This window comes from Dendropsophus ebraccatus, chromosome 4, assembly GCF_027789765.1.
Source record: "Dendropsophus ebraccatus isolate aDenEbr1 chromosome 4, aDenEbr1.pat, whole genome shotgun sequence".
Taxonomy (NCBI): Eukaryota; Metazoa; Chordata; class Amphibia; order Anura; family Hylidae; genus Dendropsophus; species Dendropsophus ebraccatus.
The window spans coordinates 23,441,199-23,467,981 of record NC_091457.1 but is presented as its reverse complement, the minus strand read 5'-3'; the positions used below and the strand labels follow the sequence as shown (position 1 = coordinate 23,467,981).

The 26,783-nt window shown below is 42.6% G+C and overlaps 2 protein-coding genes across 2 annotated transcripts; both read left to right on the top strand.

The window, feature by feature from the left end:
* The first annotated feature begins 5,286 nt into the window (after window positions 1–5,286).
* Window positions 5,287–8,952, top strand: LOC138787935 (chymotrypsinogen A-like). Its single transcript, XM_069965259.1, has 7 exons — window positions 5,287–5,366; window positions 5,464–5,567; window positions 5,684–5,763; window positions 6,708–6,786; window positions 7,022–7,202; window positions 8,169–8,302; window positions 8,744–8,952. Exons 1-7 carry the CDS (start codon window positions 5,315–5,317, stop codon window positions 8,903–8,905), a joined length of 792 nt encoding a protein of 263 aa, XP_069821360.1. The 5' UTR covers window positions 5,287–5,314; the 3' UTR covers window positions 8,906–8,952.
* Window positions 8,953–18,449: 9,497 nt separating this feature from the next.
* LOC138787939 (chymotrypsinogen A-like) lies at window positions 18,450–24,096 on the top strand. The gene is made up of 7 exons (XM_069965265.1): window positions 18,450–18,519; window positions 18,602–18,705; window positions 20,337–20,416; window positions 20,525–20,603; window positions 20,686–20,866; window positions 21,653–21,786; window positions 23,919–24,096. The coding sequence occupies exons 1-7, from the start codon at window positions 18,468–18,470 to the stop codon at window positions 24,078–24,080; spliced, it is 792 nt and encodes a 263-aa protein (XP_069821366.1). The 5' UTR covers window positions 18,450–18,467; the 3' UTR covers window positions 24,081–24,096.
* Window positions 24,097–26,783: the final 2,687 nt, after the last annotated feature.

Below are 26,783 nucleotides of genomic sequence, written 5' to 3'. Positions count from 1 at the left end.
GCATTTTCAGTGCAGATTTTGCTGAAGAAGTTTCTCAGCGCCAGGTGCGTTTGCAGAGCCCATATAATGCCAGCAGAGTAAAATCCCCCCATAAGTCACCCCATTTTGTAAAGTAAACCCCTCAAAGAATTCATTGTGGGATGTGGTGAGCATTTTGACCCCCCAGGTATTAGAGTAAAGTATTAAAAATTAGACAGTAAAAATGAAAAACACAATTTTTTAAAATATTATGTTTGTTCAGTTTAAAATTTCTCAATTAAACGAGGAACAGGAGAGAAAATGTACCGCAAAATTTGTAACACAGTTTCTTCTGAATACAACAGTACCCCATATGGGTGCTAAACCACTGTATGGGCACACAGCGGGGCTCAGAAGGGAAGGAGCGCCAATTAGCTTTTGCAGTGCAGATTTTGCTGAAGAAGTTTTTGAGCGCCAGGTGCATTTGCAGTAGCCCCTGTAGTGCCAGTGGAGTAAAATCCACCCATAAGTCACCCCATTTTGGAAAGTGCACCACTCAAAGAATTCATCTTGGGGTGTGGTGAGCATTTTGACCCCACAGGTATTAGAGGAAAGTATTCAAAATTAGACAGTAAAAATGAAAAACTAGATTTTTTCCAATAATATGTTGGTTTAGTTTGAAATTTCTCAATTTCTCGAGGAACAGGAGAGTAAACATACCCCACAATCTGTAAAGCAGGTTCTCCTGAGTACAACAGTACCCAATGTGGGCATAAACCACGGTATGAGCACAAATCATGGCTCAGAAGGGAAGGAGTGCCAATTAGCAGTTTCAGTGCAGATTTTGCTGAAGAAGTTTCTGATTGTCAGGTGCATTTGTAGTACCCCTGTAGTGCCAGCAGAGTGAAATGCGCCCATAAGTCACCCCATTTTGGAAAGTACACCCCTCAAAAAATTCATCTTGGGGTGTGGTGAGCATTTTGCCCCACAGGTATTGAAAATTGGCCAGTACAAATGAAAAACTAGAATTTTTCTAATAATATGTTCTTTAATTAAAAAATGTCTCAATTTGCTGAGAAACAGGAGAGAAAAAACATCCCAAATTCTGTAACGCAGGTTCTTCTGAGTACAACGGTACCCCATATGTGGGCATAAACCACAATATGGGCACACAGCAGGGCTCAGAAGGGAAGGAGCGTCAATTTGCTGGAGCAAAACTGCAGCTAGTAACAGTTATTAGAATAGCGCAGTTACTAAAATAAAATAAATTAGATTACAGGTAATCTGGAAGTGGTTACGGGCAACCTGGGGTGGCTATGGGCAACCTGGGGTGGTTACGAACAATCTGGGGTGGTTACGAACACTCTGGGGTGGTTACGAAAAATCTGTGGTGGTTACCAACAACCTGCGTTGGTCACGGGCAATGTGCGGTGCTTACAGACATTCTGGGGTGGTTACAGACAACCTGGGGTGGTCACGTGCAATATGCGGTGCTTACAGACAATCTGGAGTGGTCACGGGCAATGTGCGGTGCTTACAGACAATCTGGGGTGGTTATGGGCAACCTGTGGTGGTTACAGGCAACCTGCGGTGGTTACAGGCAACCTACAGTGGTTATGAACAACACGGGGAGGTTACAGACAATCTGGGGTGGTTACTGACAATCTGGGGTGGTTACAGATAATCTGGGGTGGTTACAGATAAACTGAAGTGCTTATAGGTAATCTGGGGTGGGTTTATGTAATTTGGGGTGGTTATGGCAATCTTGCGTGGTTGTGGGCAATCTGGGGTGATTACAGACAATCGGGAAGGGGTCACTGGCGATTTGGGGTGGGGGAGCGACTTCACTTTTTATCCCCTGTCACCAATGATTTATGGTGACAGGGGAAAAAAACTGGGAACAAGCGATCAGCGGTATGGTCCCTGATCACTGCCCCATGCTCTCCGCCACTAAATAGGGCTTTGATTATTTTTTATTTTCCATCACTGTGAACAGACATAGTCTGTCAGTAATGGCGGCGGCCATCTTGGAAGTGATGGCCGCCGGGGGAGGGTTAGTGAATGCACTACTAGGGTGGCTGATCTGGGGTCTCGGGGACACATTTTTTTATCTCCCCTCGCTGTGGATTCACGGTGGGGGGAGATGAAAGCATGTGGCAATGCCCTGTACTGGCGGCTGCTGCTATAACGTTAATAGCGGTGATCGTACCCCACACACTGCTCTGATCCCTCAGCTACCTCTGGTAGCTGGGGGGGCGGGGTGGGGGTCTTGCCAGCGCCGCAGCCTTATTCCATCGTCGTAAAAAGCTGATGGCAGCAGAATAAGGCCCATTAGTGACCGCCGTAAAAAGCTGTATCGGCGGTCACTAAGGGGTTAAAGGGGAAGTCTGGCAAAAAATTTTATTGAAGTATTATATTGCCCCGCAAATGATATACAAATCAGCAATATACACTTATCATGGGAAAAGCTTATTAAGTGCTTTTTTTCCCTGCACTTACTACTGCATCAAGGCTTTACTTCCTGGATAAAATGGTGATGTCACTTCCTGGATACCATGGTGATGTCACGACCCGACTCCCAGAGCTGTGCGGGCTGTGGCTGCTGGAGAGGATGATGGCAGGGGGATACTCAGTGTCCCTCCAGTGCCCTGTGTCCCTCAGTGTTCCCCTGCCATCATCCTCTCCAGCAGCCACAGCTTGCACAGCTCTGGGAGTCGGGTCGTGACATCACCATGGTATCCAGGAAGTGACATCACCATTTTATCCAGGAAGTGAAGCCTTGATGCAGTAGTAAGTGCAGGGAAAAAAGCACTTAATAAGCATTTCCTGTAATAATTGTATGTTGGGGATTTGTATAACTTTTGGGGGGGCAATACAATACTGAACAGGGTTCTATCTCTGGTAATAATATATTATTCTGCCTTTCCAGGGGATTCTAGAGGTGAAGGAGGGGGCAAAGGAGCTCTTTTAACCTCTGTTGTAGCTCCTTATGAGCTCTTCTGTGCTCTCCACACTGTCTCTACACAGTTTGAGAGGAGATGCCTTGGACAGTCTGACACGTGTCTACTTTTATAGTATGGAAGGATATTATGACACATATACAGTAGCTTAGAAAACAGGAATCATGTAGATGTTTGTGAAGTGTAAAGGCCCTATTCCAAGGGTCGCCATAGAGGAGCAAACGAGCGATGTCAGCACCTGTTAGCTCCTTGTTCCCCGCTCGCTGCCGCCGCTATTCAACGCGGCTGCAGCGAGCGGGTGAGTGCGGGAGGGGGTGGCGGGGAGCTGCGGGGGGCTGCCCAGGGGATCGCTGATCGTCCGGACAGCCCATATGATATAGCAGCGTCTGCTGCCGATGCTCCTATTCAACGGAGTGATGGCAGCAGATAGCTGCTATATCAGTCGCTTGTTTTTCAACATGTTGAAAAACAAGCGACTGCAACGATCAGCCGACATGAACAATGTCGGCTGATCGTTGCACTCTATTCCACGGGACGATTATCGTCCGTAGCGGCCGATAATCATTCTGTGGAATAGGGCCTTAAGGGCCCTACTCCACCGGACGATTATTGTTTGCATAATCGTTAACGATTAACGATCTCAAACGACCGCTATTGCGAAAGACCTGAAAAGGTTCACTCATTTCCATGGAACGATAATCGTTACTTATGATCGTATTTGCGATAGTTTTTTTCTTCGCTATTTCTTTGCTATTGCGTTCGTATCTACTGTGAACAACCGAACGACGTCTTATTCAATGCGAATGATTTGCGAACGTTTTGGGAACGAGCAACGATAAAAATAGGTCCAGGTCTTATAAAGCGATCAACGATTTCTCGCTCGGTCGTTAATCGCTAACTGCATTTCAACCGAACGATTATCGTTTAGATTCGAACGATTTAACGATAATCTGAACGATAATCATCCGGTGGAATAGGGCCCTAACAGAAATAATGTTCCCAAACCTCTGACAGGAGTTGGGTTAAAACCTTCTTTTCCTTCGTTTCCTGCCATTAACCCCTGCAGTGATTGCGGCATTTAAATGTCAGTGACAGGAGATTCAGTCCTGTCACTGTCCGATCGGGACCCCCGCAGTGTTACTGCAGAGGTTCCGATCAATGTGACTGACTGCAAGAGGTCCCTTACCTTGCTTCCGGCAGTCAGATTGGCAAACAGTGCATAGAGTCTGCACACACACATTGACTACAGAAAACACTAATCAATGCAATGCTATGGCATAGCAGTGATCAGTGTTAATGTAATGTAATGTAAAAATGTTAACGTCCCCTAGGACGTTAACAAAATTTGCGTAATGACAGTTTTGTGCGGCCACTATCATTGAATAGCGGCCGCACAACACTGACAGATCAGACAATGTAAAGTATGGCTCCGGTCGGCTATGAGTAATTTGCCCACATCCCAATTCTAAAGAAATGAAAGTTCTGGCCAGGATTAACTTAATGGACATCCGCCGAACGGCCGATGTCTTAGGTAGTGTAAACTCAGCCTAAATGTAATAGTATAAAATAAAAGGAGTCCTATTGTACAGCTCTGATACCTCTTTGAAGATAAGCACCAGTGCCAATAGAGGTAAATTTGTAGGGGAGTATTATTGTTTTTGTACTTTTTATTCCATTCTAAACCATTAAAAAAACAGGGCTGCCTGTTCATACGTTGCATGTGATAGAACTGACATAATTTATTTACAGAATAAGAGTTTAATTTATTATGTGCAATTTTGTCTAAATTGACTTTCTGGGCCATGTGATTAGCATTACCAGGCTTTATCAGATGGTTCATGACAAGACAAACGCTTCTGATGAAGCCTGGTAATGCTGATCACATGAAAAAGTCCCAAAACCTAATTTAGATAACATTGAAGAGTCCATATTAGCAATTAGGTTGTAATTTTGTAAACAAAGAAACACAACGAAACAACGAATGTGGGAATACCCCATGTGGGTTTCAAAAGTGGGAGAAACCATGTCCCCATTTCTCCCCGATTAACAATGTTGCTGATATTCCCAATAACATTGTATGGGTATTGGGGAACAAATAGAGAGATGTGGCCCAAGGCAGAAACTTTTACAATAAGTTATGTGCAGTAATCGGCCACATGGTGCACTGCTATGAGGTGTGAATTCAGCCTGATCAAACTGAACACCTGCACTGCATCTATCTTTCACCGAACGTGCAGGTGATGAAATGTTGTGCATTGACTCAAGGCTTTATGATAAGACAGGGAAAGAATATCTTGTATACACAAATTTCCAAGGGCTCATCGTGATTGGTGGCTTAAGAATATATAAACTCAACACATACACACCAAAGCGTCGCACTCAAGAACTTAATCACCATGGCAGTCCTTTGGCTTCTTTCATGCTTTGCTCTTCTGGGTGGCGCCCTTGGTAAGTTAAATATTTAGTCCATTTACTAGGATGATTTAGAACATTTAGAATTTTTGGACTAATTTCTTACATTGAAGAATATTTTTTTAACACCTAGGTTGTGGTGTACCAACCATCAAGCCTGTCATTTCTGGCTATGCCAGGATTGTAAATGGTGAGAATGCAGTGTCTGGATCCTGGCCATGGCAGGTGTCTCTTCAGGTAAGACTTATTTTTTTTTTCTATCTTCTATACAGTTCCTGAAGAATACATTTTTTTTGTTTGTTTTTTGTGGCATTTGCAAACAATGTAGTAATGCATATGTTTACACTCCACAGGACAGCACTGGATTCCACTTCTGCGGTGGATCCCTGATCAACTCTCTCTGGGTTGTCACTGCTGCTCACTGCGGTGTCACGTAAGTGATAACGTTTTTACTCCTTTTTGAAAAATGAGCTATGCTTAGAAGATGGAGGTAGATTCCATAATAATCGATGTCCAGTCCTAAAGAAGTTGTCTGGGCAATACTCTTTTTAGCTTTGTAACCAGGAAGGAGGTAAATGACTAAAATAACTTCTACTTACAGCTACAGCCACTGTTTAACGACTATGTCACATTCCCAAACCCAGAAACACTCCCATAGCAGGAACCAGAGCAGCATAATAGTAATGGCAATGTGGGCGCCTTAAAACATGATAAGGGATTATAGGCCAAGCCAGAACTCTCCTCTTAAAGCGGGAGTAACCCATCTGTAGTTGTTTAAGGGTTCTTGCCCCTTACCAGTACAGATGGTAATTCTGGCTTGCATATAATCCCTAATCATGTTTTAAGGCTTTTTTTAGGGGCAGATATTGATTCGTTTTTGGTTGCATTTTTTTTTCTTCATGTCTTCTTGAAATTAGCTATTTATATACTCTTTTTCCATGGAGTATTGCATGGCTTGTAAGACTTCATCTGCCAGCTTGGTGGTCTCCTCAAGACATACTGTTCTTGTAAATTGGGCTTTTTCTGGGGCAAAATATTATATCATGTTTTGGCAAAAGGGGAATGGCTTGTAATACATAAACCTTCATCACTTTTAGTAATAGCTCAATAGTCGCTATATAAAGTTAGACGGATCTAGAGATGTAGAAATACGCATTGTAAATTTAGATTGGGTCAGTTTTAGACTGTATTAGGTTATCTTCCCACCAGTTTTGATGTATAGTAAGAGGATTAATCTAATACCACATGTACAGAAACTTTACTAGAATTTAGAAAAACATAATAATATTATAGACACATAATATATATTTTTAATTACCTATTAAACTAACATGACTCTTTTAACAGAAACTAACTTTTTGTTCCTCTTGTACACAGAACCAACCACCGTGTAATTCTGGGTGAATTCGACCGTTCTTCCAATGCTGAGCCTATTCAGACCAAGACCATCGCCAGGGTAAGTTACACTATTGCTAGGAACGGTCATGAATATGGCTCAAAAACATCCATAAGTACTTGTGTGATTCCAGTATAAGCAGAAAAAAAGTAAATATATATATATATATATATATATATATATATATATATATATAAAGTATAGAAAACATCACAAATAAAAAACACTCAATGTTAGTTACACATCTTGTAGATTATCCGATAGCATGAATCATGAGCTTGTGCTATTATAACAGGTCTTCAGACATCCCAACTACAGCTCCTGGACCATTGTAAACGACATCACTCTTATAAAGCTGACCAGCGCTGCCACCTACAATGAACGTGTGGGCCCCGTCTGCATTGCCGCTAGTGCTGATATATTCAATGGTGGAGAGAGATGTGTCACTACTGGATGGGGCTACGTTAATGCTGCATGTAAGTTCTATAAGTGATGTAGCTATAGGAAGTATAAGTTTGATAAAAACAGTATGCTGAACAGAGATGCTGTACTCAGGTGTTAGTATTTGTATAGCTCATTTTTTTTATCATTTTTGTAATTTTGTTTTCTTTTTGTTTTGTTTTTTTCTTCTAGACTTTTTTTTATAACTTTTTAAACATGAGACAAAACTGGGTAAAAAGTTTGCAAAACTTAATGTTAAATGCTTTGTATGTTCACACATAGTATTTCAGTGCAAATCTTCTCATTATAGTTTTTCCTCTCTTGGTTCTACTACTGGTTTTGGCTAAATATACTGAGCAAAATACTATGGTTAAACATAGCTATATAAATAAAGGAGTTCTCTCATCCATCAGAAACAATATCTTTTAGAATTCGACTACGGGGGCAATCGGGTAAGGGTACATACACACTATGGAATTTCAGCGGCGATATCAAGCGGATTCTGCCGGATGGCCTCCGCTTGAAGTTCCATCCGTTCCACAGACTAAAAAATATTTGCCAACAAATTCCACCGTCCCCTTAAAGAATTGGCATGTCAATTCTTAAGGCAGATGGCGGAATCTGCTGGCAAATATCATTGAGGGTATGGAATGGGCTGAACTTCAAGTAGAGGCCGCGTGGCGAAATCTGCTTGAAGTCTCCACGTAGTGTGACCATACCCTAATAACCTGAGTCCTGCACTCTGCACCACCAGGAAATCCCCAATTTGGCTGTAGCAAGTTGTCTGTCCAGGCATTTCCTTTGCAGAAGAAAACATAGTATAGCATATTTGCCTAACTATCTGATGTTCATTTGATAGAAGGATGTCTCGGGTCTTAAAGAGGCAACCCCTTTGGTTATTCTCTTACATCTGTATGTCTTCACTATGATGCTTCCAATTAAACTCTATATTGCAATGTTGAGGGTTTTTTTAACCATTAAATGTCTTTATGTTTTTTTAGCACAAACCACCCCAAGCAAACTGCAACAGGTGGCTCTGCCTCTTTTGACCACCGCTGACTGCCAGAAACACTGGGGAAGCCAAATCCAGAGCACCATGATCTGTGCTGGAGCATCTGGAGCCTCCTCCTGCATGGTATGACATTTTATGATAGTAGGGCATTTGAGTAGAAGCAGTAATGGTAATTTCCTCATCTCAAATAATTTACTGAAACAAAAGTCAACATCAGTGGTGGGTATACCCCAACAACATGTCACTGTCTCCCTAACATCTCATGAGCTCTTGAGCATCACAGCTTGGACAAGGGACCAGTGGCCCTCAGTTCTGTTCACTTAAGTAAGTTTATTCATGCTGAGTAGAATTGATGGCCGCCAATGATGTTGGAGACTTTTAGGAGAGCATTATGCATCAGCCACGGTTGGCTTTGCTAGTGTTACAGTGTGGCCAGAACTGCTCTACACTTTGTTAATGGTACAGCAACAAGTCCATACTACTTAAATAAAATAAAAAAAGAAAAAGATTTTCCAACACAAGAACATACATAACCATAGAGTTTCTTCTGTAATTCTTCTGCAGGGTGACTCCGGTGGACCTCTTGTGTGCCAGAGAAACGGAGCTTGGACCTTGGTCGGTATTGTATCCTGGGGAAGCTCTTCCTGCTCTACATCCACTCCCGCTGTATACGCTCGTGTGACAGCTCTTAGAGCCTGGTTGGACCAGACTGTTGCCGCCAACTAAATGTATCATTATGACTATTTACCATCAATAAAGTTACTACAACAGGATTTTATTTTGTAATGTGTTGAAGTGAACAGTGAACCAACCACACAGAACAAAACAACATTATGTTCCATATACTACTAATAGCAAGAGCAATAGCATTTCTCGGTAGTAATTGTAGTTTTCTATGGGTCCTTTTTGGTAATATTGCTAGCTATGCTAGCAGCCATTGGTGACAGATGTAAAAAATAAATAATGCCCACAGTGCATAGTTATAGTAGTTAGAGATGAGCAAACCGGGTTCGGGTTCGAGTTGATCCGAACCCGAACGATCGGCATTTGATTAGCCGGGGCTGCTGAACTTGGACAAAGCTCTATGGTTGTCTGGAAAACATGGATACAGCCAATGACTTTATCCATGTTTTCCACATAGCCTTAGGGCTTTATTCAAGTTCAGCAGCCCCAGCTAATCAAATGCCGATCGTTCGGGTTCGGATCGGTTCGAACCCGAACCCGGTTCGCTCATCTCTAAATAGTAGTACAAACTATATTCACAGTCCATCTATATAAACCAAAGTGTATCAATACCAACCTAAGTGCATTTTATGGATCCATCTATAGTGGCTACCTCCAGTTATACATAGGGGCAAATTTATGAAGACCAACATCTCACTCACCCGTCTTATAAAATTTCCCACCAGCACCTGAGCATGCAGGACTTATGTAGAGGTGCACTGCAGCTCCCCATGGCCCTTCAGTGATATAGGCCCCTATATCCCCATATAGTATAGGCTCCTTTATGCCCCATATAGTATAGGCCCCTTCTGTGCCCCTAAATAGTATTAGACCCCCTCTGTGCTTAATACTATTAAGGGCTTTGGTTTTTACGCCAGGTAACCCTGATTACATTGAGACTATGATCCTGTCTTCTCCTAATCTTCCCTGTCAGCTATTTGACCTCTTAGATTCAGCTGTCAAAATTGACAGCTGCATTTAAATGGCCATCACATACCTCATTGGTGGTCCAGTGGTCTGCATCGGCTCCCCGCAACGAAACCTCAGAGAGCCGATCTATTGTCAGTACAGCCTGAGGCCTCTTCTAGGCCTTCTGCAGCTACTTTCAGCATTCTGAACCAATAGAACACTAAGGTAATGGATCAATGAAGTACATAGGTACTGCACTGATCATTATGAGCAATCATGGTGTTGCTCATAGAAGCCACCTACAGATAACATGTCAATTTTGACTGATGACTCATGTAAAAAAAAGTCTCAAGACACCTTTTATTTTGGAAATTAAAAAAAATTGAACACCCCATGTCTGGATCATGGCTGCCATCTTGACATATATTTAATCAAGAGAAATTTTTTGTTTAATGGAAAGGTGATCTTGTAGCATTGGAATGTAGAATTGTTTCAGTAATTGCCACAATCTGATTTACAATATATCTTGTAATTCAAAAGTTCAACACAGAAAGTTGCAACAACTACCGGGAACCTTTCCTGTGATGCACAGCTATTTCTAATGTTCAGTGTGCTGTCCATGGTGCTGAACACAAAGGCTGAGGCTGAACACACATTTCTCTGTTAATGACTTCTGAACTAGAAATGATATAGCAAATCTTCTATGTTTTCCTGATATGATTTATTCCTCACACCCTCCACCATTTTTTAAGCCTATCTTTGGACCTGTTATATTTTATCAATGTCCTTTTGTAGGTGAGGTCTCCAGAACTGGACACAGTATTCCAGATGTGGTGTCACTAGATCTCTATACAGTGGGATCACAATCTCCCTCTTCCTACTGGTTATTTGTCTTTATGGCTTTGTTTAGTTAGCTTGTTTAACCATTTGTGCACACAGTTTTTATTTTTGCATTTTATTTTTTTCTTCCTCACATTCTAAGAGCCAAAATGCTTTTCATTTGCCATCTACAAAGCCATAAAGGGGCTTGCTGTTTTAGCGGAATTTTGTACTTTGCAATGACTTTTCATCTTGCTAATTTTGGGGGGTGTTCAGCTTGCAGTAAAAGGCTATGTTCCCACGCAGTAAGACACCGGCCGTTCTGTGACCCAGCCAGGTCAAGGAACAGCCGGTGTCAGAGAAGATCATCCCAGGCGGTACTGCAGTACCGGATGGATGATCTTCACTGCCACTAAATTCGGATGCCGCTAGGGATCCTGGCCGGAGTGTATACTATGGGGGGATTTATGAAGTTTACGAAAGAGGCTTACGCCAGGGAGAAGGTGCAGATTCGTCCCTTCTCCCTGGTGTATGCCACCCGTGGGCCCCGCTCGCCCTATGGGCGGGCTAGCGGAGCTTGTGGGGGCGTGATGAGGCAGGGAGGAGGCGTGGCCTCCTCCTGCACCTCTTTTATCATGATTTACACCTGCTCACAGGCGCAAATCATGACTCAAATCTACACCTGCTGGAAGCAGGTGTAGATTTGGTACGCCGGGCGCAGATTCGGGTGCCCGGCCGGCCGGCCGGATTCACTAAGAGGCGTACGCCTCTTAGAGAATCCTGACATGAAAAAGGGGGTGGGGCTTAATAGAAGACGCCGGTCTTCATATCTTCATAAATCCCCCCCCTTGTGTATACACTCCACCTGAAATTCCATAGAGGGGCAGCACTATGTAAGTTACATAGTTATCACAGCCGTTGTTTAATGCGTAACTTATGTAGTGTGAACATATCCAAACTGAAGGTTTATTCTGTGAGTCAATTCAATTCCAGCAAAACCTAATTTTTTTAATACATTTTCAGAAAATTTCCCCTTTTCTGACCCCTAGGATTTTCTTTTTTCATCTATAACTTATGAGGCTTATGTCATGCACCATGATCTCTAGTTTTTACTGGTATTATTTTGGGGTAGATTATTTTTTTTATTATTATTCACGCACACACAGATTGGTTGGTGGCTGGCTCATCCTCCTCTATATGCAGAACACTATTTAAATACAATAGCTGGACCATTATACAAAGCGCTTTCGACTATATGTCTCAACCCCATTCCTGTAAGATTGTAAGCTTTTGGTAGAAGGGGCCTTATTTTGATGATGATTAGTATTAGTATTAGTATTTATAATGTGACCAAGAATCAGCAATTCTGGAATTTAGTAATTTTTTTTCCATTTATGTGGTTAAACTTTTTAACACTCTAGACAATTCAACATGTGGCAATACCAAACATATTTGACTTTTTTGTTTCCATTTTTTTCATTTGTGAATGGGCGTGATTAGAATTTTAAAGGGGAATTATCAGTAGGTTACACTAATCTAACCTGCTGATCCTGCTAGTCCCCTATTGCACAGGAGATGCCGAGGAGGAAGGTATGTCTCTTATCTTCATCCTCAATGCCGTTCCTGTCCTGCCAGCCTCTTTTTATGGAGGTGGACAGTGCTCCTTACAGGTGCCCCAGAGCTCCTAACAGTCTTACTGGACCGTGGAACAAACTATTAACTGCTTCCCATTTAGGTACAGGGGGGACTTGTTAAGTCCTTCCAGGGGACTTTTATAAGCAATTATAAGGTTGATTATTCTGATCCATGCCATGCTACTGCATGGTATTGAATAGTTCATTTGGTGCTCTGTTAGTACAGCCTACCTAAAGAAGGTCATATTAGCAGATCCACCATGGCAGGTAGGAGGCCTTCAATAGACCACTGGCTGCCATTGTAACTAAACTGCAACCCTTGGTCACTTTGCAGAAGTGCTAATCTGGGACAGCACCTCTCATTCAGCTATTGATTTCAACATTTAAAGGACAACTCTGCCGGGTACCCCCCCCCCCCCAAAAAAAAAAAAACAACAAAAACACAGACATACTCACCATCCCTCTGGTGACGATCGCCACTCCATTCGCCCGCCGTACGCCTCACCGTCACCTGCGTCCGCCGTCCAGCGATGCCTCTTACTTCCGGGTCCATGGGAGAGAAAAGGCTGCCGGTGTGCTTGCGCACGGGCAGCCTTTTCATTGGCTGGAGCGCATCACATGGCTCCCAGCAAGCTCAGCCAATCAGGGCTGAGCAAGCTGGAAGCCATGTGATGCGCTCCAGCCAATGAAAAGGCTGCTGGTGCGCATGTGCACCAACAGCCTTTTCTCTCCCATTCACTTTCAATTAAGACGCCGAGGAGGAAGAAGACCCGGACCGCCCCCCGGCTCTGACGTCGTCGTCACCGGGAGAAGAGGACCGTGACGATCGTAATAGGTAATGTATACATTCTTTAACTTCCGGGAGGGGGGGGGGGGTCGGGGGTCGGAAAGTGGGGGAAGGGGGCCAGACCGGGCATTTAACCCTATTACAAAGTTATATAACTTTGTAATGTGTGTTAAAAAAGCCAAGTCTTTTAAGAGGTTTAATACCCCAAATCAGCATATTCATAGACATCATTGATGAGATATCTATGAGGCACACTCAGATCCTGAGCTTTGTCCACAGTCTAAGTGATCGGCATGTGTTATACATAAACATCACATGTTACCAAGGGGTTAAATGGGCCAAAACACAGAATGAGATAATAAACTCAATACATAAGCAACCCTACTACAGTACGAGTAATAGGAATATGTTTACATAATGAAACCTGTTCAATCCTGTTATTCCCAGGTGGCCTTCCTTACAAGTACCAACCAGTCCTGACTGCTCAGCTCCTGAGTTCGGCCTTGTTCAGGGTGGTGTGACCAACACGAACATTCTAAACAGTGGAAAAACAAATATAAAGATAATCTATACAAACTGCATTCAGAGACATAATTACTTATATTGTATACACCTAACTTGAGAGATTTGAGAAGTGGTGTAGGCTGCTGTACATCTGATATCGCATCAGGACACTTAACATTGCCCCAAGAAGCACGAGCGTGCGTTTCAGTCCTACAGTATGTATATGTGCAGGTCATCAATCTGCACTCCCTGTTTCTGAGAACAGCATCTGCCCATTCATCGCATCATAAGTTTACCAGAACCTACGACAAAGCAATATAGCATTATAGCTGAATGATCCATCTGAAGCTCGTCTACGTGGGACATACCATACTGTATATAGAGTAGAATCTCCATTTTTGCAGATAATACTAAACTGGGTAAAGTAATCAGCACAGAGGAGGATAACATCATATTACAGAGGGATTTGGAGAAGCTGGAGGCTTGGGTGGAGAAATGTCAAATGTTATGCATTTGGGCCATAGAAATTATGAGTACATTTATGTGCTAAATAATAAAACACTGGGTAAAACTGCTTCTGAAAAGGACCTGGGGGTATTGGTGGACAGTAAACTCAACTTTAGTGATCAGTACCAGGCAGCAGCTGCCAAGGCTAAGAAAATAATGGGATGCATCAAAAGAGATATAGATGCTAAAGATAAGAACATAGTTTTGCCTCTTTATAAATCACTGGTCAGACCTCATATAGAATACTGTGTACAGTTTTGGGCACCGGTATATAAGAAGGACACAGCTGAACAGGATATGGAATACCATTAGCAATTCCCTCTACTCTTGCGGCTGTTTTTACAGTTAAAGGCTATGTTCACATTGCGTACGATTCCGTCCGCAGTTCGTACGCCGCTGTACATGTGCGGCTGAAACTACGACCGTGGGAAAAATCGACATGCGGCCGAATGCGTAGGCACCGCGAACATATACCCGTAGTACAGTTATGCTTCCCTAGCTTGTTTCGAAGCGATCTGAAGCAGGTCATTTACTTGGAAATCTTCGCCCAGACCAATAAAACTCACAGAACCTTTTGGATCGAAAAATCAAGTTCAATTTGACTGAAATAAGTACTCCGTACGGGACTGCATGTAAATCCACGGCCGTGAGTTCGAACATTTCCGTCCTCAAACAAAGGTCTTGTTCATTTTTCACGGCGCCGTATACGATCGTAAGTTCATACATAGTGTGCATTGTGCGGCCGTATATCGTATACTTTCAAGGGAATGCATCAACCTCAAAACTATGTGCATATATTCGCGGTTCGCACTACAAGCAGAAAGATACGTAGTGTGAACATAGCCAAAAGATGTGATCCGGTTTTTATCTCTCACCACTTCCTGCCATACCTACAAATGCCTTACCTTATCTTTCTCTGACTTGAGACAGAATCATCTCTTTACCAGAACTTACTCCTACACACCCCTCTAGTGTAGGGTGAGTCCCTCCTGGCATTTAGGGATGCTCGAACCAGGAGGTTCAAATCTAGTGGTAGGCAGGGCCATACAGGGACAACATTGCATAAATACATGCTATAAGACATATTACAGCAAATCTGTCACTGTCTTTATATAGAGGATTGGAAAAACTTTGAGACTTAAAGACACTCTGTCAGTAGTTATATGGTGTCCTATCTAAGGGTAGCATAAACTAGTAACAGAGAAGCTGAACAGAATAATGGATTGCTTGCATTTTTCTGTGCTGCTAATTTAGAGATATCCTCCTAAATAACATGGACAATAAGTAATCCTCTCCATTATGTGCATGAGCCCAGTAGTCCTCAATATTCATGAGAAACAGAAAACTCCACCCACCAGCTGCTGATTGGCAGTTATCTATCCATGCTGTGTATAGGCAGTCAACTGTCAATCAGCAGCTAGAGGGGGTGTGTCAAGAATCCCATTCTCCTGTATATTAGGAGAACGGCTAAACAAAATTATGTAAGTAATACACCGATCTGTTTAGAATTTCTGTCACTAGTTTATGCTGCCATCAACCTAGACAGCATAAACCTAGTGACAGAAGTTTATAACCAGCTACGAATGTAGAAGATGCCAAACAGACCAGCAGTGCTATGCTTTCTTCCTATAATGTATATTGTATTGTACATTATATTTATTCCTATGGCACACTATACTCTCTGCTCCTGTATGTACTGTAGGCATCATCGTTGCTCAAGGGGAGCACAGTGCACCAATGTGCTGTTTTAGTGAGATGTCGCAAAGTCACACTGCAGTTTGCGTGTGTGGCATATTATCTTCATTGTATTCTCAGCCAAGTAGTTACTTTGGGTTTTAAAGATTCTAATTTGTGGTCGAGGATCCATTTTTCAATACTGCTCAACAAAATGTTTCATTTGTAAAACAATTAGATTACCATAAATAATTTTAGAAAATAGCAGTTGAGTTTGAATGGGCTGTTTTGTAGAAGGAAAGACTTGAAAGACTAGCAGAGCGGTTCAAGGTCAACTTATTATCCAAAATTTGCAATCACTTCGTGGTTAAAAAGTAACTTGGTGGTTCATATTGCTGCCATCTGCCAATACAGCTCATTTTCCAGTTTTGGTAAATTCAATATCTACATAGTTAGATAGATAGATAGGTAGATAGATAGATAGATAGATAGATAGATAGATAGATAGATAGATAGATAGATAGATAGATAGATAGATAGATAGATGCCTGGATCTATCTATCTATCTATCTATCTATCTATCTATCTATCTATCTATCTATCTCTCCAACAACTTTTGTGATATCACCTGCTAAATAACATTGTATCAATGAGAAAATAAGATATAAATGGATTTCATTAAAAAAAATGCTCTTTGGATCGTGTTCGCAACAACCAAATGGGTGTGGTAACCTGCTGTTACCTTACTGCAGAGTCAGAGTCTTCTGCTCCAAAATAATGGACCCAGTTAGAGGGTAAAGTGCCAAAGATTTTGCTTCCATCAAAAAAGCAGAGCTAAGGAAGTAGTGGCTTGAGGCAGAAACAAATAAAATGTTGACAGTCTGGGTCATACATAGGAGGTAGAGGTACACAAGTGTAAGGCAGATGCAAAGTCAGAAAACAGGTCAGATGCAGGACAGCAGAACAAAAACACACACCTGTACTATGACAAAATTGCAATATTGCTCAGGCACAGGTGAGCGGGCAAAGCAACCTTAAATAGGTTATGCCAGAAAAGGTGGAGGACAGCTTAGTGAGGCGCACACAGGCAGACCAGGAACTGCAGACATGGTGGAAGTACCTGTAGAGTGACCAGAGAAGGAAGCCGGAAGCAGGTGGGGGAAGCGGAGAAGATAACACTCCCTGGAGGCATTGAGTGCCTGAAAAACTGGCTGGTTACCAACTGATCTAACCAGGGGCAGATCATAATGTGGGCAGTTCGGGCACTTGCCCAGGGCCCACTGCTGTCCAAAACCACCATAACTGATCTTGCCACTGGAGGATCCTCTGGTGGGCCCCTATGTGGGCCATCCTGGGAATCTGGGTGGCCTGTGCATATCCCCTAAATTAGATGGCCCCCATTACGACAATAAAAAATGGAAATAAATAAAAAAAAGGCTCCCCTGTTGCCGCAGCTCTTTCAGTGCTTCTGTCTTCTGACACAGGCAATGTATATTACAGACACTGCCTTTCCTTTAGGGGACTACACAGAGGAACATATACTATAGTGAAACTACACAGGGGACCATCTACTATAATGAAACTACACAGGGGGCCATCTACTATAAGGAGACTACACAGGGGGGCATCTTCTATAAAGGGCCTATTACACGGGTCGTTAAGAGGAGCAAACGAGCGCTCTCAGCGGACGATAATCGTTCCGTGGAATTGGGCCTTAAGGAGACTACACAGGAAGCCATCTACCATAAGGAGACTACACAGGGGGGCATCTACTATAAGGAGACTACACAGAAAGCCATCTACTATAAGGAGACTGCACAGGGGGATATTTACTATAGTGGGACTACACAGGGGGCCAACTACTACAGAGAGACTACACAGTGGGCCATCTTCTATAAGTAGATCACACAGGGGGCCATCCAGTGGCGGATTAAATTTACCATAGGCCCCAGGCTGTTCACCAAGCCTGCCCCCCCCCCCAGCCCACTGTAACTATGGCAGCATTAGCGTGGTGTTCTTAGTACAGGATAGATAATGTCACAATGCCCTGATTTGTGCAAAATTGATGTAGAAAAAAAAAACATTTTTTTGCAAATCATGGCAGTACTATAGTCAGGAGATAATAAACCACAAAAGCATGAGTCTGTTTGGGTGGCCATGGGCCCCCAAGGAGCTCAAGGCCCAGGGCTACCGCCCGAAACTGACCTATTATAATCCGCTACTGGGGCAATCTACTCAAGGGGTGCCAACAATTATACAGGGACCTGCACAGGGGGCCATCTATTATAGGAAGATGGTACAGAGGGGGGCAACTACTCTATATGTACTTCACAGGGGGACACCTACCATATGGGTTAGTGTTTTTTGTAGTTTCTAGTGTTGTCAAACTTTATAGTTCTAATAGTTTTATATCTTTTACTAGTTAACGGTCTGCAACTTTTTGAATATTAGAAACATATTATTCTTGAAAAAACTGTTGACGTTGTTTTACTTTTGCACAGCAATGTAAGACGTATAGTTTTTTAGATACTAAATCAGCTGTATCATACTGTGTGTTTTGCAGTTATCTATACTCATTGTTGCAGGTGGTAGAGTTTTCTATATTAACTCAAGGCCTCTGATAAAGGGCTTAAAAAAACACTTTAACATAAACGTCCGATAACATGATCGGATTTGATTGGTGGGGTGAGACTTTATAAACTGGGCAAAGCCATGTAACCATTGAACCACAATGGCATTCCTTTGGCTCATCTCATGCTTTGCCCTGCTTGGGGGTACTTTTGGTGAGTTGGAAAATTCTTTTAAAGTTTTATTTACTATATACATTTTTTTTACTATGAAATCTAATTTTTCTTCAATATTTAGGCTGTGGTGTGCCAAGTATCAAGCCAGTCATTTCTGGTTATGCCAGAATTGTGAATGGTGAGAATGCTGTTTCTGGTTCCTGGCCATGGCAGGTGTCTCTGCAGGTACTGTTTTTTTCACATATTTCTTAGCCTGTTTCTCCTTAAGCTATATCTTATAGTTTTTGTATTACTACATTTAGGCTCTGTTCACACTACTCTCATGGTCTTAATATAAGTATAAGAATTATCAGTGATGCCTATTCAATCACAATGCCTTGTATTGGTGCTTGTCAGGTTTCTCTTGAGCTTTTCATTGTTTCTCAATCAAGAATAGTGCTCCTAACTATGCCAGAAGTAGTGTGAAGAGTCCTAGAATAACTATTAGAGATGAGCAAAACTACAGTAAGGGTCCTTTTACATCAATATGTCGGGCGCAGGTGATCGCAAACAATCGCCAATCAGCGAGATCCGTTCTCGTTTGCAGTGCCTTTACATGACATGAGAAAAAATCGAGCAGCCAGGCTGCACAAACGATCCTTACAGTATATTGTTCATGCAGCCCTGGAAACTGAAAGAACAGATATACTTATAGGATATACTGTACATATAGGATATACATAGTTACATAGTTAATACGGTTGAATAAAGACACATGTTCATCAAGTTCAACCAAGGAGGGGATGGATACAGGGAAGGGGGAGGGATGATAGGTTCTATACATATGCATTTATATTATTTTGTTCTAAGAACTTGTCTAGGCCGGTTTTGAAGCCCTCTACTTTTTTTGTTGTGACCAGATCCTGTATCTGTATTATCAGTTTCCAGATCACAAACAGCAATGTATACTTACCATCCACACCACTGGTTGTGATCCGGCATCCAGCTTTCTAGTCCTCAGGATGACGACTGTATCTTCAGGCCCCACCTTCTCCAGCTGTCGATCACTCTGGAGGCGGCAGAAGCCTAAAGATGCAGCGGCGGCCGAGGACGGAAGATCTGGAAACTGACAGCATGGATATATACAAATCTGTGCTGTCAGTTTCCTTTTATCATTATCGGCCTCATATAACCCTGTTTACACAGGAAGAAGTCCGATCCATAACAACACATTTTAAAGCAGGTTCAAAAGGCACGATCGGCCAAGGATCAGGCTTTATCCTCAGCTGATCACTGTCACTTTTACAAGGGCTGATTATTGGCTGAAGGAGCGTTTTGAGCAATAATAATCAGCCCATGTAAAAGGCCCTCAAGAAGGGGTTTGAGGCTTTTGACTCCAGGGGCTGGTGAGGATGGATGCAGTCCTCACCACCAATAAATGGGGCCCAAAAAATGTGTAATGAAAATTCCACAAACGGAAAATAAATAAATAAATATATATATATATATATATATATATATATATATATATATATGCTTTTTAGTGCATGTTCCACTAACTAACATCTGGTTACAATGTTCTAGGTAAAGAAAATTCAAATTATTATTTATATTTAATCATATTTGCAATTTCCTAGTCAGATCTTAACTGTAGGTCATTATAGACATGTGATGTGCACTTTAAACAATCCATTTTGACAGTTTCCCTTAAACAAAACCTATCCACATGATTTTTCATATAAATTGTCCCCCAAATTTATGGTATTTCCATCACATCGGAAACATACTCTAAGGTGCCCTAACAATGTTGGAGGAAAAATTATAAAATTGTGCGTATTAGCAGGCCATATAGTGACTCGTATGGTTATACCCTACAGGACAGCACTGGATTCCACTTCTGCGGTGGTTCCCTGATCAACGCTCTCTGGGTTGTTACCGCCGCTCACTGTGGTGTCACGTAAGTGTTTTGCATTGAGTATTTCATGATAAGACATTATAAAATTTGGCGGAATTGAGACTTTATATTCAAGCTCTTCATTTTTGTCTGTGTTTCTTTTACACATAGAACCAACCACCGTGTAATTCTGGGTGAATTTGACCGCTCTTCCAATGCTGAGCCTATTCAGACCAAGACCATCTCTAGGGTAACTGACACTTAGAAGACTAAACCAACACCGTACATACAGAGCACTTACATATAGTAACATATCTGGACTATTCTAACAGGTCTTCAGACACCCCAACTACAGTTCCTGGACCATTGTGAATGACATCACTCTTATAAAGCTGACCAGCGCTGCCACTTATAATGAACGCGTGGGCCCCGTGTGTCTTGCCGCTAGTGCTGATATATTTAACGGAGGAGAGAGATGTGTCACCACTGGATGGGGCTACGTTAATGCTGCTTGTAAGTTCTATGTTTTTTTTCCTGAATGGGGGGTGGAGGGGTCTAGCATTTTTAACCAATACCAGAAGTGGGTCAGAAACACAAAAAAAGTGCAAATCTTCCCAATATAGTTTTTCCTCTGTTGCTTCTACTACTTATTTTGGCTAAAGATACTGACCAACATACTATAGGTGAATATAGCTTTAGACTTAAATGGGTTGTCTCATCCATCAGAGACATCTTTCAGAATCTGATCACAGAGTTATTAAGGTTATTACCGTTAGGTCCTGCTCTTTTTACCATCTGGAAATCCCAGATTTTGCTGTAGGGAGTTTTAGGGAGCGAGGCTTTTCCTTTGCAGAGGAAATGTAAGGGTATGTGAACACTACAGATTCTGGGCGGAGAACCGGCTTGAAGTTCAGCCCATCCCATAAGATAGATCCAATCTGCCTTAGCATAGATCCCATTCTAAGCTCAGGCAGATTCTACTGTTTGCCCAAAGAATTGACATGAATGGAATCCATGGGACGGGTAAATTTTCAAGCGGGGGTGCACTGCATCACGCAACGGAAGCCGCTTAAAGTTCTCAACTCGAAATCCGTAGTGTGCACATACCCAAATATTCAATGGCAATCAATGGCATGCATGACTGGAGGTCTATTTGATACCAAGATTTCGCGAGTCTTCAGTAGGCAACCCCTTTAATGATTCTTTTACATCTGTATGTCTTCACTATGATGCTTAAAATTAAACTCTATATTACAATGTTGTATTTTTTAACCATTAAATGTCTTTATGTTTTTTTAGCACAAACCACCCCAAGCAAACTGCAACAGGTGGCTCTGCCTCTTCTGACCACCGCTGACTGCCAGAAACACTGGGGAAGCCAAATCCAGAGCACCATGATCTGCGCTGGAGCATCTGGAGCCTCCTCCTGCATGGTATGACATTTTACAGTATATATATATATATATATATATATATATATATATATATATATATCACAAAAAGTTGAGGATATTTGGCTCATGGGTGAAATTTATGGTAAATGTAAGAAGTTTAGAAAAGTGATATTATATCATATTTAAGTTGAAGCATGCAATGAGGGTTTCCTTCAATTTTTTGCAACAAAAGCCAACACCAGTGCTGGGAATACTCTAACAAATAATGTCACTGTGTCAATAAGTCGTCTGATTATCTTCTGAGGCTTGGCATCGCACTCTTCTTGAAGGACGTCCCTCAGGTCATTAGGGTTCTGGGGTACAGAGTTACGAGCCTCTCCTTCTATGCTTAAAAAGGCACCAGTGGGCCTTAGTGATGTTCACATTGGCAGAAATGATGACCGCCAATGATGTTGGAGATGTCAAGAAGTGTGCTATGCATAAGACTAAGGGTCCTATTCCATGGGCCGAGGTGGGCCCGATCAACGATGTAAACGAGCGGCAATCTGCTAGATCGCCGCTCATTTACTGGGCCTATTCCACAGCCCGATGATCATTGAGCGAGAGCTGCAAGGACATCATTACCGATGTCCTTGCAGCGCTTGCAGCATCATACATTACCTGTCCAGGCTTCTTCTCCGCTCTGTCTTAGTCCCCGGGTCCTGCGCTCTCTATCTTTAGAATGGCCGGTCAGCTGACAGGCCACACTCAACCAATCACAGACCGCGGCGGTCCCGGCCTGTGATTGGCTGAGCGCTCCTTCAGCTGACCGGCCATTCTGAAGATAGAGTGCGCGGGACTCGGGGATGAAGACAGAGCGGACAAGAAGCCTGGACAGGTAATGTATGCTGCTGCTGCTTGTCAAATCATCGGTCGCCCGCCGCGCACCGCTATTCAACCGTAGCGATGCGCGGTGGGGGAACGATGATTTTAGGTCTGGCCCTAAATGAACGATCAGCTGATGACACGATCATCGGCTGATCGTTCTCTCTATTTCACCGACCGATAATCGGCCGAATCGGGCCAAATGGGAATCGTTACTGTGGAATAGGGCCCTAAGCCTTTAGTGGTGTTACAGTGTGGGTAGGTGTGTCTAGTCAATACAGAACTGGCATACACTTTGTGAACGGTACAATGATAAGCCCATACTTCTTAAATAACATTAGTAATCCAGTCATTGTGCCTCTGCATGAACAACACAGTCGCCTAATTTCCTCTTTATGGATGACAATGCTTCAGCTTATTGAGGTCACATCATTGGTCAACGGCTGCTGGAGACTGGGGAACCTCAAATGGAGTGGTCAGCACTTTCTCCAGACCTGAATTCCAAAGAAAACCTATGGGATCATCTAAATTACCTGTAGAGGCTTGTAACTCTGTACCCCATAACCTCAATGAATTGAGGGCCACCCTTCAAGAAAAGTGGGATGCCATGTCTCAGCAGACAATAAGGCGCCTTGTAAACAGAAACGTCATCAAGCTGTAATTGATGCTCAATGGCATAAGTTATTGAGAGATGTAAATTTTTGGTTGGCTTTAAAAAAAAAATAATAATAATAAATATATGTATTCTTGTTTTCTACTTTAAGACTAAGTTCACACTACGTATGAGTCCGTCCGTAGTTAGTACGCAGCCGTACATGTGCGGCTGAAACTACGGCCGTGGGAAAAATAGACATGCAGCCGGATGTGGGCGAACCGCGAACATACGCCCCGTAGTACAGTTAGGCTTCCCTAGCTTGTTTCGAGGCGACCTGAAACAGGTCATTTACTTGGAAATCTTCGCCCAGCCCAATAAAACACACAGAACCTTTTGGATCTAAAAATCAAGTTTAATTTGGCAGAAATAAGTACTCCGTATGGGACCGCACTGAAATCCACCGCCGTGAGTTGGAACAGTTACATCCTCAAACAATGGTCTTGTTCATTTTTCACGGCGCCGTATTAGATCCTGCCGTAAGCTCATAAGTAGTGTGCATTGTGCGGCCGTATATCGTATACTTTCAAGCGAACGCATCAACCTCAAAACTACGGGCGTATATTCGCGGTTCGCACTACGGACGAAAATATACATAGTGTGAACATAACCTTATTATGTAAAATTTACAAAAATACCTGTAATTCTTCTGCAGGGTGACTCCGGTGGACCTCTTGTGTGCCAGAGAAACGGAGCCTGGACCTTGGTCGGTATTGTATCCTGGGGAAGCTCTTCCTGCTCTACATCTACTCCCGCTGTATACGCTCGTGTGACAGCTCTTAGAGCCTGGTTGGACCAGACTGTTGCCGCCAACTAAATACATAATTGTAACAATTGACATCAATAAAGTTACTACAACAAAATTACATTTTGTAACAAGTCATTGTGCTTACTCCTGCTCTTGCTTACTTCTCAGGCTCCAGCCTTCCTGACATCCCGCTCAGCCAATCAGTGACTGTGGTGGGGCTGCACACTGATTGGCTGAGCAGGACACCATGGATCCAGGAACCTGAGATGAAAACAGGAGAGTGGCCAGGTAACGTATTAGCCGGGCAGCGCTGGGTTAAGTGGGGCGGAGCTTTACATAAAAAATCAGAGTATGTAAACCCACAGAAAATCGCAGCAGATTTTGTTTGTGTGAACCTACCCTTAGTCTACAAAAATGAGGTGATGAAAATGAAGAGGAAGGGTTGGCACATCCAAGAGAAAATGTTCTTTTTATTTAGAATCCATTAAAATCCATATAAAAATTTTCCATACAAAAATGCAAAGAAGTGCAAGATTTGACCGTGCCCGTGTATTTTGTTTGGGCATTCTTTATATGGATTTTAATAGATTCTAAATAAAAAAAAAAAAAGTTTTATGTTGGATGTGCCAACCCTTCCTCTTCATCTTCTTTATATGGTTGCATGCATTGAGAATCCCTTTGGTGGTGCATCTACCAGGTGAGCCCATTTATCCTACTGTTTACTATAAAAATGGGGCTCCCTTCTCTGCCATCTGGCAGGAAAAGAGAAGTATCTACGATTTATTATTCTTTAATCCAACAATAAGTGAGCACAATGTGTGTGCCAAAAGTGACTGCCCCAGAATAATTGCGACAACTACGATAAAATTCTGCCAACAATCTTCTATATGGTACACATCAGGTCAGAGGTCACAATTCAGTAGCATCTTATTTTATTGCACAGAGGCACCTTCAATTTCTGAGGAGGATGAGCTGAGAAGCAAGAACTTTGTGCTCCCACTGCTATAGTCCCACTATATTTCCTACCTTTATCTCCTGACTAAAGGGCCTTTTCACTACTCTTCAATGTCCATCACCCCATGTTGCTACTACTTTAGTCAGTTTACTAAAACTCCTATCGGTCATCTTACTGTGCTACTGCTGTATCAATCACCAGTGTACTACTAATACCTGCGTCAGTCACCCCCATTTACTACTACACCTATCTCAATCACCATTATACTACTACATTTATATATACTACAAATATACTACTACACCTCTAAGTCACCTCACTCCTGAGTCAGTCACCTCACACTCACACCCACTGAAGCAGCAGGGATGTAACATATAAGAATTCCATGTAATCAGGTTACATGGAATGGTGACTTTAAAAAGTGGAGCATACAGTATGTCCATGAAAATGATTGTCTGTCCATGATTTCTGATCAAGTTGTCCTGAAATTGAATAATAGGTTGGCAACCCTGGGTAAAAGGGAAGTGTAATGGTGGACCACATGCATTTGGGCAGCAGGTGCTGATACCAAATATGTGTGTAAACTTATATTTATCAGGGGTGGATTAACTTTACCATGGGCCCCGGGCTGTTCACCAAGCTTGGGCCCACCACCACCCCCAACCCAATGTAACTATGGCGGCACTTTTTCTTCCATAATGCAGCCTGTAAAGGACCTGTGTCACATGATAAGGTCCTTCAGTATGTTCTCTAATGTTACTGCATTGTCTCCTGGCTGCAGTTTTGTTCTGATTTGTGCAAAATTGCGGTAAAAAGCAGCGATTTTTATGCAAATCATCAATGCTTCATCTTTGCTACTAAGTGCTCTATTTTAGGCAACTGTAGATCGCAGCTTTTCACTTTCACCTCTGTTGCTAATACTGGATCTCAGGCTAGATGACAATTAGAGCTACTATCCAGGTCCTATTATAAAGCCAAGAATCTCAACTATAACAAAGATATTGGCTCCAGCTGTGATCAGGGCCATTTCTACTACCGAGCGGAGAGTGCAGTTGCCTGGGACACCAGATTCCAGGTAAGGGCCAGTTAACATAGAGTAAAACTGGTGGAATTCCGCGGCGGAATCCCGCCAGCCTTTGTGTCATACTGGCAATCTATGGGAGGCTTGAGCTCCTCCTCTCTCCGCGTGGAAGAATAGACATGTCAATTCTTCCGAGCGGACTGGCGCGGAGAGAGGAGAAAGGAGTATTTTGCTATTGGGCCCTATATATCCTAGCTACATCCCTGGCAGTAACAAAACAGAATAGAAACTGATGGAGCTGGAGAAACCATGGCAGCTCATCTGGATTTAGTTTGATGTAATAATCGATATCAGTATCACCTCGTAGATATATACTTGGATAAAATTAGATGTGTTGGGACTTCTACTGGATTATGGCTGGGTTCACACTACGTATATGTCCGGCCGCATATTTTCGCAGCTGGACATATACGTGTTAATCTCCGGCCGGGGATTTACGTAAGTTGCGGCCGGCTACGTATGGTCCGCGAACTTACCCCCGTAGTCTACTTACGCTTCCGGAGTGCCCTACGTAGCGATCTGAAAGCGGTCTTTTACTTGGAAATCTTCGCCTAGCCCCGGACACCCCACAGAACCTTTTGGATTGGCAAAGAAAAGTCCAAAAATGAAGAAATCACCACTACGTACGGGACCGCATGTTACGCTACGGGCGTAAGTTACAGCATTTTCGTCCTCAAACAATGGTCTGGTTCATTTTTTACGGCGCCGCGTATGATCCTGTCGTAAGTTCTTACGT